Source organism: Lytechinus variegatus, chromosome 8 (genome assembly GCF_018143015.1).
Source record: "Lytechinus variegatus isolate NC3 chromosome 8, Lvar_3.0, whole genome shotgun sequence".
NCBI lineage: Eukaryota > Metazoa > Echinodermata > Echinoidea > Temnopleuroida > Toxopneustidae > Lytechinus > Lytechinus variegatus.
The window spans coordinates 12,295,612-12,312,256 of record NC_054747.1 but is presented as its reverse complement, the minus strand read 5'-3'; the positions used below and the strand labels follow the sequence as shown (position 1 = coordinate 12,312,256).

Sequence of the window (16,645 nt, the reverse complement as noted above, 5' to 3'; positions counted from 1 at the left end):
TACACCTTTGAGTTCGAGTCCTGTCTTTTCTGTAAGTGGTGTTAGCAACAGCATGACGTCGCCGTTGTTCGAACCCCTAGCAATCGCTTTCTGAAGACAAGAAAAGGGTTCAAGCACTGTCTAGAAAAGGGTTATGCATATGAAGTAAAGCAATTTCGTTCTTAATAATGTTTCCACTACCAGATTCTTGGGTGTCCTTATTGACGACAAAGGATCCTGGAAGCCTCGTATTGATAGTATATGTAAAACAATTTCTAGAAACATTGGAATCGTTAATAAACTCAAACATTTTGCCCCTTCCCGCACTTTGTTAACATTATGACACCATTATCCTACCATATATTAATTATGGAATAAAAACAGCTAAATAGAATATTACTTCTCCAGATAAAAAGCTCTGAGAACAATTTCTCAAACACACTTTAGATCACATACTGATATCTTATTTTTTTTTTGAAAATAACATTCTTAAAGTAAGTGACAGATATCTTTTCGAACTTAAACAATTTATGTTCATATTAAGCAAGGACGATCTCCCCACTATTTTCTCAAATATGTTTCATAAAAATGCATCAGTACACTGCTACCCAACAAGGCAACGACAGTAACTTTATTTGAAAAAAAAAACTCATTTGTCTTCTCCGGGTCTGCCTACTTGAACTCTCTTCCTCAAGTTTTCAAAGAATCTCCTACTGTAAATATTTTTAAACGCAAAGTAACTGAAAAAAGTTAATTCTGCAATACTCGTTGCAAACATGTCAAGCTGAATAACTTTTAATGTAATTATAGTTGAATAAGTACCGGCTCCTGCTGCCCGCCTTCTTCCTTTCTACTTAGTGTACTGCACTCCTCTGTTTTCTGCCCCCCTCACCTCCCCCTCTCTTATAATATTGTAAAACTCAATATTTTCCCACACGATCCATCAGTTATACGTTTTTGTCAAGTGCAAAAAAATTGTTTGTATTTATTTTAAAACAAAATTACTATCACGACCCAATATTTATTTGTTGTAATTTTGTAATGTTACTAAGATAGGGGGTTGCCTCTTGTACAACCTTTGCTTTTTTCGGCAAGTCCCTCCGTTTTACTTTTCAAAACAAATGTCATTTGAGATGACTTTATATATATAATTACTGGTGTTCCTTAAATCTATGATTATGTTATACATGTATATGCTATATCATATTTTGTCTTGCAATATTTTCAACCTTGTTATATCACGTTTCTCATATTATGTCCAATTGTGAAACGGAAATAAGTAAATCAAATCAAATCATTTGCCGAAGCATGATTTATTTTGCTTGGTAATAGCTATCATGGCTATTACTTGTGCTACTGAAAAGCAGTTGCTTGCCAGCGATTGCTACTAATTTGTTTCTCTTTGATAGATTTATACATTCGGCTTTTGGTTTGCATTTATTAGGAAGAAAACATGGACATGTAGGCTATGATACACCATGGGGTGCTCTCCCAGGTGCATAAACATGACTAAAAACGCAAACGTCTTGATCAAGCAAACGATGAAGCTGCTCTGACGGAGCTTGAAAAAAAAACACAAGCAAATGTTTAAATGCACAAGCGAAATACTCGCTTTATGTATACGCTTCTCACCAATAACTTACTCGTCAAGGAAATTATGCAGTCAGTTAGCGATTGCTTGAACTTCATTTGAATGCATACGGAATCATCCAAAAGCCTAGCAAAAGCAATTGCTTCGTTTTATCCATCTGGCCTATTGTTTTATACGATATTATTTTCCCTGACAGAAAAGGATTCCTGGCAGTACGTATTTTGCTGCGTTGGTTCGTTTACTTCTTTAAACAATGTAATGAGTATCTGAAAAAAGGCCCAAGTTCAATTTCTGGTGAAATAGAGTTAAAAATTGGAAATTGTTCCTTATACAATGACTCATCTTCTGTATAAATAATAAATCTGAAATCATCTAAAATGCCGTAAATAAAGGAGGAATATCTGGTATGCATGTAAAAAAACCCAAGTCCTGGTCTTGGGCTTTTCTTGCATTCATTATCATAGCGCTCCCTTATAACTTGATGTTTAAACTTGAGTACCTAAAGCTGCTTTTGAGAATCCCCCCGGAAAAAAAAATCACTGGAAAGCAATAAGATTGAAAACATCTGCCCATTTACAAAAACATCGTACTCCCAAAATCTCTGACAAGCATGAAATAAAGATCCTTGCTAAGCAAAAGTTCACACTCCATTTTGCACCCCAACCTGAGATTAAGTGAGGACGCGAATTGGAAAGAAAAATTTCAAAATTAGATAGGAGCATTTTCCTAAAGAAAATCCTCATGTATTATCATATATTTTGGCGCTGAAGTAATTTGTCTACCACAGCCATTAGTAATACCCGCCCTAAAAAGGAAAATCCCCCTCATACATCGCGAGCATGATCAACACCTACCAACCCTCCCGATCACTTCGGAACTCCAACAAGAACCTTTAAGTTCCCAATGCAACCTCCCACACCCATGGCGACAGAGCATTTTTAGTCGTGGCTCCTACACTCTGGAACTCACTTCCTCTTAGCTTAAGATCCCATTCTTTCAAGTTCATTGAAAGTAGCACTTAAGACCAGGGTGACCAGATTTCACAAAATGAAATACGGGACAATTGACAAACGAAGATCATCAAAGAAGCCCACACAAAGTGTTAAACTTGTGAAAAAAATATAAAGAATTGGAAGGGAAGGTGAACGAAAGAATGAAGGAGAGAAAGAAGAGATGATTGAGAAGGAAAGAAAATAAAGGAAAACAGACAAAATAACAGAAAGTTAGAATAAAAGAAGGATGAAAGAAATAAAAGAGATAAAAAAGGTTTCCGTCATTCTTTGAAATGAATATAGAAAGAAAGAAAGAAAGAAAGAAAAAAAAAGAAAGAAAGAAAAGAAAGAAAGGAAGGGGAGATGAGTAAATGTCTGAAAGACAAAATAAAGGAGAGAATTAAAGGGGGAAAAGGGTAAGAAAAAGAAGGAGGAAAGAGATAATGAAGGAAATAAACATGTTTCCTTCATTCTTTGAAAGAAAGAAAAAAGAAAATGGAAGGAAGGAAGGGAAAGATAGAAACAAAAGAAAGAAAGAATAAGGGAAAAGAATAAGAAGGGAAAAAATAAAGAAAGGAAGAAAGAGTGGAAGGGAAGAATGAAGGGAGGAGAGAACGAAAAAAGAGAGAAAATAATGGAAGGAGAGAAAGAACGAAAAGAAACAGGAGACGAAGAGAGAAGGAAGCCAAGGTAATTATATGGAAAGAAAGAATGAAGGAAATAAAAAAGGATAATAAAAAATAAAATGTTTTAGAAATGAATAAAGTTTCAAAGTGAAACATTATTGTTAAACTTCAAACTACATCGCGGCATCGCGTGCACACCAAGACTCAAAACGAAAGCTGAAACAACTAGATCTATAAAAACTCAATAACTTGTTCCTCCGATTACATCTCCAAATCATTAATCTTAGAATCCATAGCATCAATTATAAGAAATTCCCGCCGATTTCGTGATTATTTTGGTGGAAAAACTGTTTATCATGTGAGACTGTTTCACCATTGCTTCGATCCTACATGTCTAGCTAGTAGCCTGCCACACACAGGCAGGAGACCAGTTGGTTTGCAATGCATTGGGTTAGCAAGAAATCACCGCAGAACTTGCAAAAGTTTACAGTAAATATCGATTTAATAATTTGTCCCTGCTTCGTCAGCTGTTGGTTATTTTATGAAAGTTCGTCACTTTTAAATGTATTAACTACATTTTGTTCAATATTCTGAAATACGGGACAAATAGGCGTCCCGGGAAGGGTTTGTCGGGACTCCGGGACACAGGAGCAAAATACGGGACAATCCCGGAAAATACGGGACGTCTGGTCACCCTTCTTAAGACATATCTCTTCCGTAAATAGTATGAATTTTTTTCAGTTAATATGTCCGTAGTTAAGTTAATATTTTAGATATGTAAGGTAGTAACGTTGGATGTTTAGTTATGTAAGGTAGTTAAGTTGATAAGTAATTTTAATTGATTAAGTTAAGTAGTTAGGGTTTTGGGCGATGTAAAGCGCTTATAGGAATTTTGTTAGACGCAATATAGAAATTGAATTATTATTATTATTATTAAAATATGTTTAATGATGGATGGCGTGTTCCCTGCATTGACAAAATAAAACTTACACAATTATTGAGCCTCGTTGTTGTTACTCAATCATGTGCATACACATCATAAAAAAAAAAAATCGTTTTTGATTTTGATCTTGTATTTGCAATACATCTCTTTGTTAGCTGCTAGCTATAGTAACCACTTTTTTGAGAGGCACCGCCTTGACTCTCGCCTTGTAAACAGGGGGTCGGGTGTTCAAATCCCACCGCGGTCTAACTTCCTTTGGCAAGGCGCTAATCCACACTTCGCCACTCTCGACTCAGGCGCTAAATGGGTACCCGTTAGGATGCGAAAGATATTGTATGTTTGATTTTGCCAGCGCCATAATGAGGCTGAGATGATTGCAAGGAATGCTCCCCAGGGAGTGGTAATTATGCTCTTTTCGTCCGGGATTGAAATGATTCCAATGACCGGGGTAATATATATCATCTTAACTCGTCAAATAATATACATGTAAAATAATAATATGCTGTATCGCGCTTTGAGCCATTCCGGGAAAAGCGCTTTATACAAATGGGCTATTATTATTATCATTATCATTAATACAGCCCACAGACTACGTTTTATTTGCAAACACGTACACAAACACACACATACATACATTCCAACAATTTTAGGACAAAGATTGCGATTACCATTGTTAGAAGGCTTGTATACAATGTACGTTAACCATTGTAAATTCATAATACAACGCTATTCTCATTAGAAAGATTCGTTTGTTGGCTCGTTAATGGGGAATTTTTCGCCTTGCGTCTTGCGGAGGGTTAAATGATACAGTATATGTGCATTGAAAAGGCCTCTCACATGACAAATAACAGCTGAGAGGTCTTTGTCGAATATTGATGAAGCAGAACAGTCTTCGGAACTAACCTGAAGTTTCATACACGACGTTTGTTCATAATCAAGGACGGCACTTTTGTTTGGATTCAATTTTTTTTTTTAGACTTCTTCGTTGTACTTTAATTCATAAAGGGCACTTGACAATACATTTTCTCTGTCCTTGAAACCTCCGTTAATCGGAGAGCTAATATTCCCCTTTCAACATAATTTGAAAACATTTCAAAACAGGTTTATTGAATAAATTGGGGAATTCCCTCAAACGGCGCCATTCTACCTTTGGCGCCTATCAAAAGGCGGTTGCTCCTGCCAACAACTAACAAAGCGATGTGTCGATAAACAAGGTTAATATCATAAGCGATGTGTTGTATTTGCGCGTCTGTGCATTTGCTTGACTGGGTCGAGTTTACAACAGAGGGTCTATGTGTTGGGTTTTTCCAGGTCGTGAGAACATCGTCTATGAATGAAAGAAAATATGTACACAGAGAAAGTCATAAAGAATATTTTCACTATAAATTAGCTTTGTATGAGTTTCATTTATACAGTATATAAGAGCAAAAAATATGATTTCATGAATAAATTAGCATAATTAAGTTACTTTTTACACACACACACACACACATATACATATATATATATATATGTATGTATGTATATATATATTGCATATGAATTTTGTTCAATTTACCAATGAAGTGAAGTATTATATACCGGTACCTACATGCAAATGTTCGTCACGAACGCTCAATCCGCGGCCGGATCGTAGAGGGGTGGGGGGAGTGAAGCCCTCCTAGACTTTAAGCTTGCAAAATATCCAGAGTAGGTTAAGGTTAATAGAAAGGAGAAAAAATAAATTAGTAACATAGGGTAGTGCGTGTGCAATGTATTGAAGCCGAAACCTAAAGGCGCTATATCAAATTCATATCAGATTGGATAATAGATTGCTTGTTAATCATGCATTGTGCGTGTAGTATGCATGATACGTGATACTTCAGGTCAATTGTCTATCAACTCATAATCCATTTTAACATATCTAAGGTGAGGAAAAAAACAGAGTTACCTTGTCATTCTGTAAAACATTTAAATATGCTAATGAACATAGTAAAAAAGGTACCCGTTATGTCATCATAAATGTATGGTATATATACACAGTACGTCCCACAAAAAACTAACAAACCGAGATTCATCGATGATTTATCAGAACTTAATCACAAAAACATATAAGTGACCTACCATTGTAAAGCTTAGAATCTCTTCTTTAACCTGAAATTACTTAGATTATTCCTTATATGAGCAAAAACAATGTGAAGAAAGGATTCCAAGATACCATTTGGCGGGGGTATCTGCATTTCAAAAAGAAAACCACATTTTAAAAAGTTCAATATCTGCTATTTAATATGCTCCATTAAAAAAATATTTAGTATCACATATTTTCTTCAGTACTTGTCACTGTAATGATGACGATGATGATGATGGTGAATACGATGGTGACGATGATGATGATATGATGATGATGATGATGATGATAGTGGTGAAAATTAAAACAATGATGATAAGGCTTATTACCGGAGATATGGGAACTATTCTCAACAGTCAATCAAAAATCTTTTATGATTGAGGGATGAAATTGACAGCAATTGCGTAATGAGCCCAAAATATCTTCTTTGATAGAAAAATATTAAATGCTCCCAATGTTCGAAATATTAAAATGCTCCCAATCTTTAAAATATCCAATTACATTTAAATGGTACTAAATATGAAGCACGCCATCATACTTAGGCTTATCGTTCTGCGTCGTAAGAATGGTTTCAATCAAGTCCAGTGTACCTCATAAACCTATGTAAACAACGTATTTGTGTAACCGTGCTGAAGTTTAAACTTAGGATAACAAGTCAATAGGGTAAGTAGAATGTGTCGTATATTTTTTCTTTACACTTAACTTTGATTAGAGCTAAGAGCAATTTCAAAATGTATATAACGCCCGCTGACTATAGGCAAGTGAAGCCGCAACGTTATGTATGGCAGTTGCAACAATTTGAATCATTGATAAGCCAAACTGAACTAGTACATAGCTATGCTTATATGGCATCGTCCGGAAGAAGAATAAGAAGAGGAGGAGGATGAGGAAGAGGAGGAGAGAGAGGAAGACGAAGGAGAGGGAAAAGGAGATGAAGGACTATAGCTATTTAAAGGAGTAGTAATATAGTAGTAGTATAGTGGTAGTGGCAGAGGAGACATTTTCCCCAAATGTGACTTCTAATATACTATCTATTTGCTTAAACCTGAATAAACGAAATATGCATATCTTGACTTGGGCATTTAAGTAGGTTTGGATTAATAATTAATTCAGAAGACATTATTTCAAAACAAGAGGTCAGGTGTTAGTACACTCTAAACAAACACTGAGCAAAATTTTACCCAACACTGGGTTGAAAGGGATCATGCATGTTTGCAGAGTATTTTCATGTCCTCGCAGTGGGCTATATCAACAGTGTGTAATATTTACAAAATATTGGACCCAACCAACATGTTCCCATTATTTTGACCCAATATTGGATAACCCCTTTTTTTTAGAATGTATTGCCCCACAACACGAGGAAATTGTAACACAAATATGTTTTTAACACCTAAAGAATATTAACCCATATACAATGTAATAGAACACAATGCCTAACTCATTTATATTGTATTTTCCACTTGCTTTATGGTCAATGTTTTAACAGGGTTTTTTTCAAGTTTTTATGGCCTCACCCTTTAAAGGTCAAGTCCACCTCAGACAAATGTTGATTCGAATCTATAGAGAAAAATCAGAAAAGCCCAATGCTGAAAATTTCATCAAAATCGGATGTAAAATAAGAAAGTTATGACATTACAAATTTTCGCTTATTTTCAACAAAATAGTTACATCCAAATGAGAGAGTCGAATATCACTCACTCACTATTTCTTTTGTTTTTTATTGTTTGAATTATACAATATTTCAGTTTTTTACGGATTTGACGATTAGGACCTCCTTGCCGGAAGCAAAAAAGTTAAAATATGGAATTCCACGTGTTCAGGGAGGAATGAAACTTCGTTTCACATGACAATGACGAGAAAATAAAAATATTTCATATAATGAAATACAAAAGAAATAGTGAGTGATGTCATCAACTCTCTCATTTGGATGTAACTGGCTCGTTCATATAAATATTTTGTTGAAAATAAGCGAAACTTTAAAATGCCATAACTTTCTTATTTTACATCCGATTTTGATGAAATTTTCAGTGTTATGCTTGTTAAATTTTTCCCTTTTTATTCAAATCAAGTTTTAGTTGGGGTGAACTTGTCCTTTAATTAACTTTAGAATGATACAGCAATTTATAGTTGGATTCTGTGTATACTTGCAATGATCATGATGATAATGTACCCGTACCGACTCATGCAGAATATCTTTAAGTGGACGGCTGTGGTAAAATTTTAATGAAATATACCTTTCAACTTGAATGAATACTTTTCTACTTAAAATGATATCATATTTTAAGAGGGATACATTACAGCTTTATACGCAACTTGTTCATTCAATCTCTTTACCTTATTAAAAAACGTAAATAATTACTATTCAGAGATCACTACCAGCGTTCTCGCCAAAAAAAAATTCACCCATGTCGGGGACTTGTGCTGCCACTCCCGGGGGGTGGGTGCGGAGCGCGGAAGCGACGGCCTTTTCATGAAATAGAGACGCCAAGGAAGCCCCATTGTGGCGTATTTTTAAGCCCACACAAATGCACATAAATGTTAGGCCTGGGAGTAAACATCGATTGATCAAATGATTCGATTGGCATGCCGCCAATCACCAATCGATTAGCAAAATTTACACAAATCGAATGTTCGGCAGATCCCGATTATGACATTGGGAGAACTCGAATACCCAAGTAATAATAACAAAATGACAAGAAAACAATGATGGCACTTCATACAGGTTTAAAAATTATGGTACCGAGAGAATTTTTCAAAAATAATCAATGATTGTATTACATTCACAGTTACACACCAACATGAAAGCGCTCCGAATTTTTTTATCCCACCCAACCTTGCCCTCGATACACAAAATGAGTTCATTGTCTGCGTGCACAAAACAATAAGAAAACACACAACCAAGCTCACTTGAGCTGATTGGACCTTCGGATAGCCAATGAAACTTTTGGGGAAACAAAGAAGAAGGCAGTGGTTCCCTTATCAGGAGAGGTCATGACTTCAGAAATAAATTGACCCCTCCCCCATCTGTGTGTGTGTGTGTGTGTGTGAGGGAGAGAGAGAAAGATAAGGGTGGGAGCCGGAGAATTCCTTTGTTTCAAAACAATAATGCAACCTTTTTTCTATCCCCCTCACACAATGAAAACTACATTCCAACATGCGCCCGTCTTCACCGGTACTTTCTCGACTAGTCTTCAAAAATAGACCCAGTTATACATGTAGGTTCAAATGATAAAAAATCATAATTTTATAAGGTATTTCAAATTAAATATTTTTCAAAATATTTTTTTGAAATACATGTGTAGAATCGTGGGCAGTGCCACAAGTGGGGGCGGGGACATGGTGTGGGCAAGGGATGAAATTGTTCAAGAAATGCTCCACCTGGGGTCAGTCTCAAAGAATAGTTCATGAATGAGTTGTTTACATCTTTGGACTTTGCACTGGCTGTTCAATCTGGGCTGATTCATTCATATGCAGGGGTGTGGCACTTGGAGGGATGCATGTATAATACCTACTTTCATTTATTCTAAACATGTGACTTTGATGGAGATTTCACCATAAAGTAGGTCAACTATTGTGACTTAAAAGACCTGATTCCCGACGAACAATCGAATCATTCGATTATTTTTTCAGGAAATAATTGAATGGTAAAAATGACAATCGTCCCAGGCCTAACATCCATGCACCATAGCGGTCACGCACAGTTCTCAAACTCCTTTGCTATTCGTTCATTGTGTGCAGAGAGGGCGGGATAAAATGACAAACACAGTACAACTCCTTTGCTATTCGTTCATTGTGTGTATAGAGGGCGGGATAAATGACAAACAAAGTACAAGTACATGTTCCTTGTATATGTACATTCAATGCATTTATTCCAAGTTCAGTAAGCGCAGCTACCGGTAGGTCATAGAGCATAGCCGGTGTGATGTGCGGGGCAGACGGGGAATAGGCAACGGAACGACCGTACCGTGCCGTCATATGCCCGCAATAGCAGCCGCGAGCTAGCTGGGCGCCTTGCCACTTTCCTACTAGGCTCTGAGCCGTAGTAGGTGTTTGCACCATGCGTGTTATACACTGGCGAGAACGCTGCACTAGTACGAAATGCTTTCTCTTTTGGCCTTTCCATGATTAAGCACCCTTGATTTTCTGTTTTTGTGGACCCCAGGCAATATACATGTACATATATATGGGAAATTCCATAAAATACATACGTCCGACCCCCTATATGTGGGACCTTCATGAAATTTTCTGTCTCTGATTTCTTGTTCTTTTGACAGTCTGTAATGTTCTCAAAGGACCCAGACTTGGTCAGCTTATGAAATGAAATAAAACTTGAGAAAAATGGGATTCGGACGTACAAAAAGGCTGATTCAATTTTATGGAATTGCCCATATATATTAACGCCTGATGTACGAGTATCAGTCATTATACTGAACGTTTACTGTGTAGGTCTACAAATTTATGTCAGCCTTTGGCTACGAATTTGATTTCATTATAATATGTAAAATTTATCTATATCCATCGGACATATAAGTTCAAAATTAGTTTGTTTTTCTCACATCTAAGCTTACAAAAAAGGATACCCTTTTCTATGTAGGCAAGGCATGATTGACAAAAGTTCTCAATACTTGAGAATATCGACGAGGCTATTTACGGTAAATCTGTGCTGTGTGCTTTTATTTCCAAGTCTATTTAGATTTACATAACAGTTTTGACATTAGCAGAACCTACAACAAAAAGGTACGGTCTTGTCACGTGTTTAGCTTATTCTTTTCTGGTAAAGTAATTTATGAAAATCAGAAACCGAAAACAAAACACCCTTGAATGTTCCGATTACAGTAAAAGAATTGATAGGCAAAATTTATTTGACAAAAGTTTTGTTTGTAACAAAACAAATTTAACTGGTATGTTAAAAGTTATGTAAGTATCATTTCTAAACTTTGAAAGCTACTTTTTCATTGTTAACAATATACATGACTGTCATGTAACTTCAACAACTTTTACAAGTTTTAAAAGTTTATAAAATGCCAAGAGCAATTTGAACATGCTGTAGCACCTGCCTCCGATAAATATAACAACTACAGCTGAATTACATATTTGTCCCTTAGAAAAAAAAAGTTACAGAATGTAAGATATAACTTTCCTGAAAAAAACCCCGATTATTTTGCTGTAGAAAGTTCCAAACACCTCTACAACGGGAATATGCAGCTCTAGTTATGAATTCCATTGCGATGACAAATAGAATCGGGGGGAAACTAGCCCACTCCCATGGCGATGCCTACTAAGAGCATGGTAAGCTGTTGTATATTCCTTGGTTCTAAATCTTATCTTAAAATCCTGAAAGTAGCACTTGAGGGAATCACCAAGTTTCTCAGGAATGTAGAATAATTCCAAGGTAACCCATAATAATTGAGTGTGACAATATGCATTATTCTATCTATAGAACTGATAGGGCCATCCTCCTCCTCTTTGCCTCTTGGATCGTTTGCAATATCATTGCAGAGTGTTTAACACAGCCAGAAGACCCTGTAACTCCTCTCTTCTGAACAGCTGTGTTAACAAATAATAATAATAATAATAATAGGCATTTATATAGCGCCATCTATCTAGAAATATTCTATTCCGAGGCGCGTTGTTATTATTATTATTACCCCGGCTTTAGCTCGAGCTGCCTCTCAGCGCTCATGCATTCAAGGAATTAATCGTACCGGGTACCCATTCACCTCCCCTGGGTCGAGTGCAGCACAGTGTGGATAAATTTCTTGCTGAAGGAAATTACGCCATGGCTGGGATTCGAACCCACGACCCTCTGTTTCAAAGTCAGGAGACTTATCCACTGGGCCACAACGCTCCACAAAGCCATTCGAAAGTAGGTACTTGGAAATTCAAATCCATTCGAAAGTAGGTACTTGGAAATTCAAATCCATTCGAAAGTATATAGGTACTTGGAAATTAAGACGCGCAGCAAGGATTCCCATCATGATCTTCTCAATACTAAGAGATTCTGGACGGAATTCTTTTCTTTCGGTATGCACACACCTTCAGCTTTATTTCACTCCTTTGGCATCACGTTATTTCTCCACATTACCTTCAACAGTCTTCACACTGGCCTATCATTTGACAGATCAGTGAGAGAAGATTAATAAAGAATACAAAATAAATGCTAATGAGCCAATCGTCAAACATGTACGGCCTTCGTGTAACAAACCAATCTTGTCCATTTTTCTCCCTAACCTGGCTTTGAGATAAAAATGCCAAACTCGCCTTGGTCATTAATGCGTGTTTGTCTTATACAAACAGGTATCAAATAAAAAGCGAATAAATCAATTATATGATTATATAAATGAATTATCACAATTCATTTGTCTTTGAATTAAAAAGACATGGGAATTCCGCTTTCTTTTTCTTCTGGGACACACTGTATATAGAACAAGACTAGTACCTGGAGATGAGCCGGCTTTGCCTTCTTGCATGTCTTGACAAATCTTTCTACCTCAGATAGGCGTGGAGGGTCTCTGTCAACCTTTCCAAATGGAGAAGTTAGATGTACCAAATTTTCCAATGGAGTCCGGGTATGTTTGTCGTCAAAGCACGCGTTTACCAATACGGTATTGTAACTCCTCTCTAGTGGCCTTCCGTTCACCAGATTTCACAGGGTTGAAAGGAGTTTTGGTGGAGGCAATAGGATCTTCATAGGATAGATGTAGTTGCTTAACCCGTCCTTTCTTTTTAAGCTCTTGCCTCCTTCCAACGCTGTAGGCCTCGTACACTTTGCCGTATGTCATGGATTACTTGCTTTCTTCTTCTTAGCCTCGATGTAACCGCCTTTGGTTTCGTACTGGAACAACCTCAGCTATCGACCCCATACTGGTACATTGCCTCAATCATTTCTCTTCGGCATTTCCCTTCATGGATTTGACCAGTATCTGATTAAGCTATTCATCCATGGCTTTCCACATAACTTTGCTCTGGGAATTAGGCCACATCCCTTTGGAAGTTTGCTCATGGTATGGGATGTAGCGTTGAAATCGGTGGCACTGTGGTTGCAGTTGCATAACGGGAAGGGGGTGAGGCTGCCCCGCCCCTCTGGCGGATATCACCGGGAAAACAGAAAAAAACCCGGCAAAATAGAAAAGGGAGGGAGAAATAAAGGAAAAGGGAAAGACGAAGGAAAGGGGGAAAGAGAAAAGGAGGAAAAGGGAATGGAAAAAATTGAAAACGGAAGAAAAGCGGGAAAGGGAACGAAAGGAGAACATGTCCAAAGCCAGCTTCCTTCTGTTGGTTATTCCTTTGGTTATTTCCTTGAGAGGAAGAAATGGAGAGGCTTTGTGTCATATTCTCTGCAGCCGATCTCCAATGGGTAGTAGGCTTCTTTCCATCCCGTCTCCTGGCATTCTGAGATAAGTCCGGCACACTTAGATGTTTGTACTCATGGGCCGTATCAATGTTCCTCTCCCATCTCGTGAAAGCCGCTTGAATGCGAAGTACCCCACTACTTACTAAACTGCGATCCACATTTAAAGTGACCGGAGTAAAATACGAAAAAAAAATCACCCCTTAAAACATATCATCAGACCTTTTTCTCTTTTAACCTTTTTTTTCAAAACCAGGCCAACTTAATCAAGCGTCATGACGGAGACCTTAACGGAGGAAAAACTCAATCAGCTAGCAGAGGCTGTGGCTAATAATGAAAATTTATTAACGCTCGGGTTGAATCTGGGATTCAAGGAGTCCAAGGTCAAGATATACATCAGTACAAATAAACGAAATGACAGTTTCGAAGGAACCAGCTCCATGCTCTTTGCTTGGAAAAAGAAGACACGGAGAGCGAAGCAAATACCTGATCTAATAAAAGCACTGGTAGACGCTGAATTGGCAGAATTAGTTGATGATTTCTTTCCATCTGATGAGGGTAAGGTGGCTTCAAATACATCCTTTATAAAACTGGACCACCTTATTCTTTTGTAATATTAATGCAGCGTATAACGTGTTCGCGTCGACGATCATCACCTAGAGTAAATGTTTGGAGGGAACGTAGTAATTGTAGGCCAATTGGGTGGGATGATTGTGTTGGCGTAAACGCAGACCAAAAGAATCAAGGTATTATTAGATAATTCGTTTTTCTTATTTCGAAACGAAACAAACAACAACGAAATATTCAGTGAAAATTGATTGTTTTTCGAGAATTGAAAAAAAAATGATTCAAGAATGGGGTATGTAAGAACGGGAGAACAGAAAAACAGTTCATTTTTTTCTTTTTAATGTTTTTATACATTTTTATCTTTACCTTTGAAAAACACAAAACATAGTTGAAATTTCGCTTCTTTTTCTGTTTCGCTTTAACTAAACATTCAATTTAGCGCTTTCTTGTTTCCTTTTCCGTTCCGAAATTAGAAACACGGTAATCATACCGCTGCCAATGTACGAGTAGATAATTCCTTTCCTTTGGCCAAACCGAATATTGATGAGTGCAAAGATTTTGCAAAACGGGCGGAGCCAAAACTAAGCACCCATGGCTGGCCGGCTGTGGAGACATTGATGTTGACAACTACATGTCTCTGCAAAAATTTGGCATCTTCTCTCTACGCATCTTACTAGATTGGTTTATGCCATATAAACCCACACTTTTACTTAGGGTGATGGAATGATGATGCAAACAATTGTAGTTTCGGCTGGGTCTATAAATATTTAACAAATTTACATCTGAACAGAGACTTATCGCGGTACACATGCAAAATAATTTACCGGCCGTACCGCATATACGTACAGAAAGTAAGTTGGAACTAAAGGAAATTTTTGCAAAGCCATAGTTTTAATAGCATTCTCTTTTTTTTATTAACATCAACAGATGGTTCAACCCCTCCTGGTAATGTCAAAGAAAATGGAACGATGAATAAAAATGGTAATAACGTTATATATATATTTTTTACAAAGTTTTAACAGACATTGAGACACGAAAGTTCAATATATTTATATACTGTATATAATAATACAAGTTCACACTGTTGACTGTAAATTTTCCACATATAGGACAGGATGAATCTTTAGTTCTGATGTGGATGCCATTATGTTTGTTTTGATTATTGTTATTTTAATATTTTGGTCTCATTTTGAAGAATAATACTGCTCTAATGGTTCCAAACCATATCTGAGATTTGCGTTTTTATACTCTCTTCTACAGGTAATCCAGACTCTGCTGAGGAACTGGAGGATATTGATGACATCTTGGTCAAGATTGCCAAAAAAGTCCAACAAAACTCAGAAATCGACACACTGGGATCCAAGCTTGGAATTTCCCCTGAAGATGTTCAAAGATACATAGCAACCAATAACAAAACACAACACATTACGTGGGATGGAACTCTGCAGATGCTACGGGATTGGTTTAAAAACCAAAAAAAATCTGGTCGAGAGAGAGACGCTTTGAAGGCTGCTCTCGAAAAAGCAGGTCACATTCGTCTTGCTGATGAGCTCTTTTCTTAATCCAATTAGTAAAAGAGAAAGATAATACGAACAAACCCATTCATTCGGGATTATCTGTTTCTGCCACCACAGTTATGTTTATTTTATCACCAGATAAACCGGACTTGAACACGTCGAAATATACTGTATAGTTGGTTGATGGAGAAGTACAAAAAGCTGTAAAATATGATAGTTTTGTTTTACGTAAAAAAAATTACGGTTATACCATTCATGACTATTGGGCTTTAATGTGTCATGGTTCCTTAGAAAATATAACGTTTTAAAAAAACAAAACCCGTCTTAAATGATATTATGGTTATCACAAAATGAAGTTAAATCTTCAAATAAAATCAAAAGAAGTGTAATGGTGACAAATGATTTGATGAAATCGATTGGAATTATCGTTAAATGGTTAATTTGTCCTGAATTTCATTACCTTTTTTTCAGGTCATACCTAGAACTATTTCAGCGGAATAATGCAAATCGTTAAAATGCCATGAATTTATTATTCTTTGTCCGACTTTGATAAAATTGTCAGTGTTTTGATTGTCTGAATTTTCTTAATCTGTTCAAATCGTGTTGTTTATAGCCTGGAGTATCCGTTTAATTGTAATCCTCTTTTGACATATACAATAGGTGACCGAAATTCATATTATATCTGTTATTTATAGTTTGCATATACTCAATTCGGTCATTGTTGCGAGTGTCTGTACTTTTCTCTCTCCCTTTCCCTTTCCCTGCATTTCCTCTTTTTACCCTTGCTCCTTCCCCTTTCTTTTCTCACTCGTTTTCGTGCTTACTCTTGCAATCCTTGCTCCTCTTTCTTGCTCCTCACCTCCTTGCCTGTCCTACAGATTTCTCCTTAAAAAAGAGCCTATATCATTCAGATCCAGTTATTATTTATATCTATATCATAATTTACATGTATGTAATGTACTACAGGTACAT

General features: G+C 36.7%; 1 protein-coding gene across 1 annotated transcript; it reads left to right on the top strand.

Annotated features, from left to right (window-relative positions):
* The first annotated feature begins 6,819 nt into the window (after positions 1-6,819).
* On the top strand, positions 6,820-16,645 carry LOC121419987. Its single transcript, XM_041614497.1, has 4 exons — positions 6,820-6,901; positions 13,846-14,147; positions 15,084-15,137; positions 15,417-16,645. The coding sequence occupies exons 2-4, from the start codon at positions 13,865-13,867 to the stop codon at positions 15,716-15,718; spliced, it is 639 nt and encodes a 212-aa protein (XP_041470431.1). The 5' UTR covers positions 6,820-6,901; positions 13,846-13,864; the 3' UTR covers positions 15,719-16,645.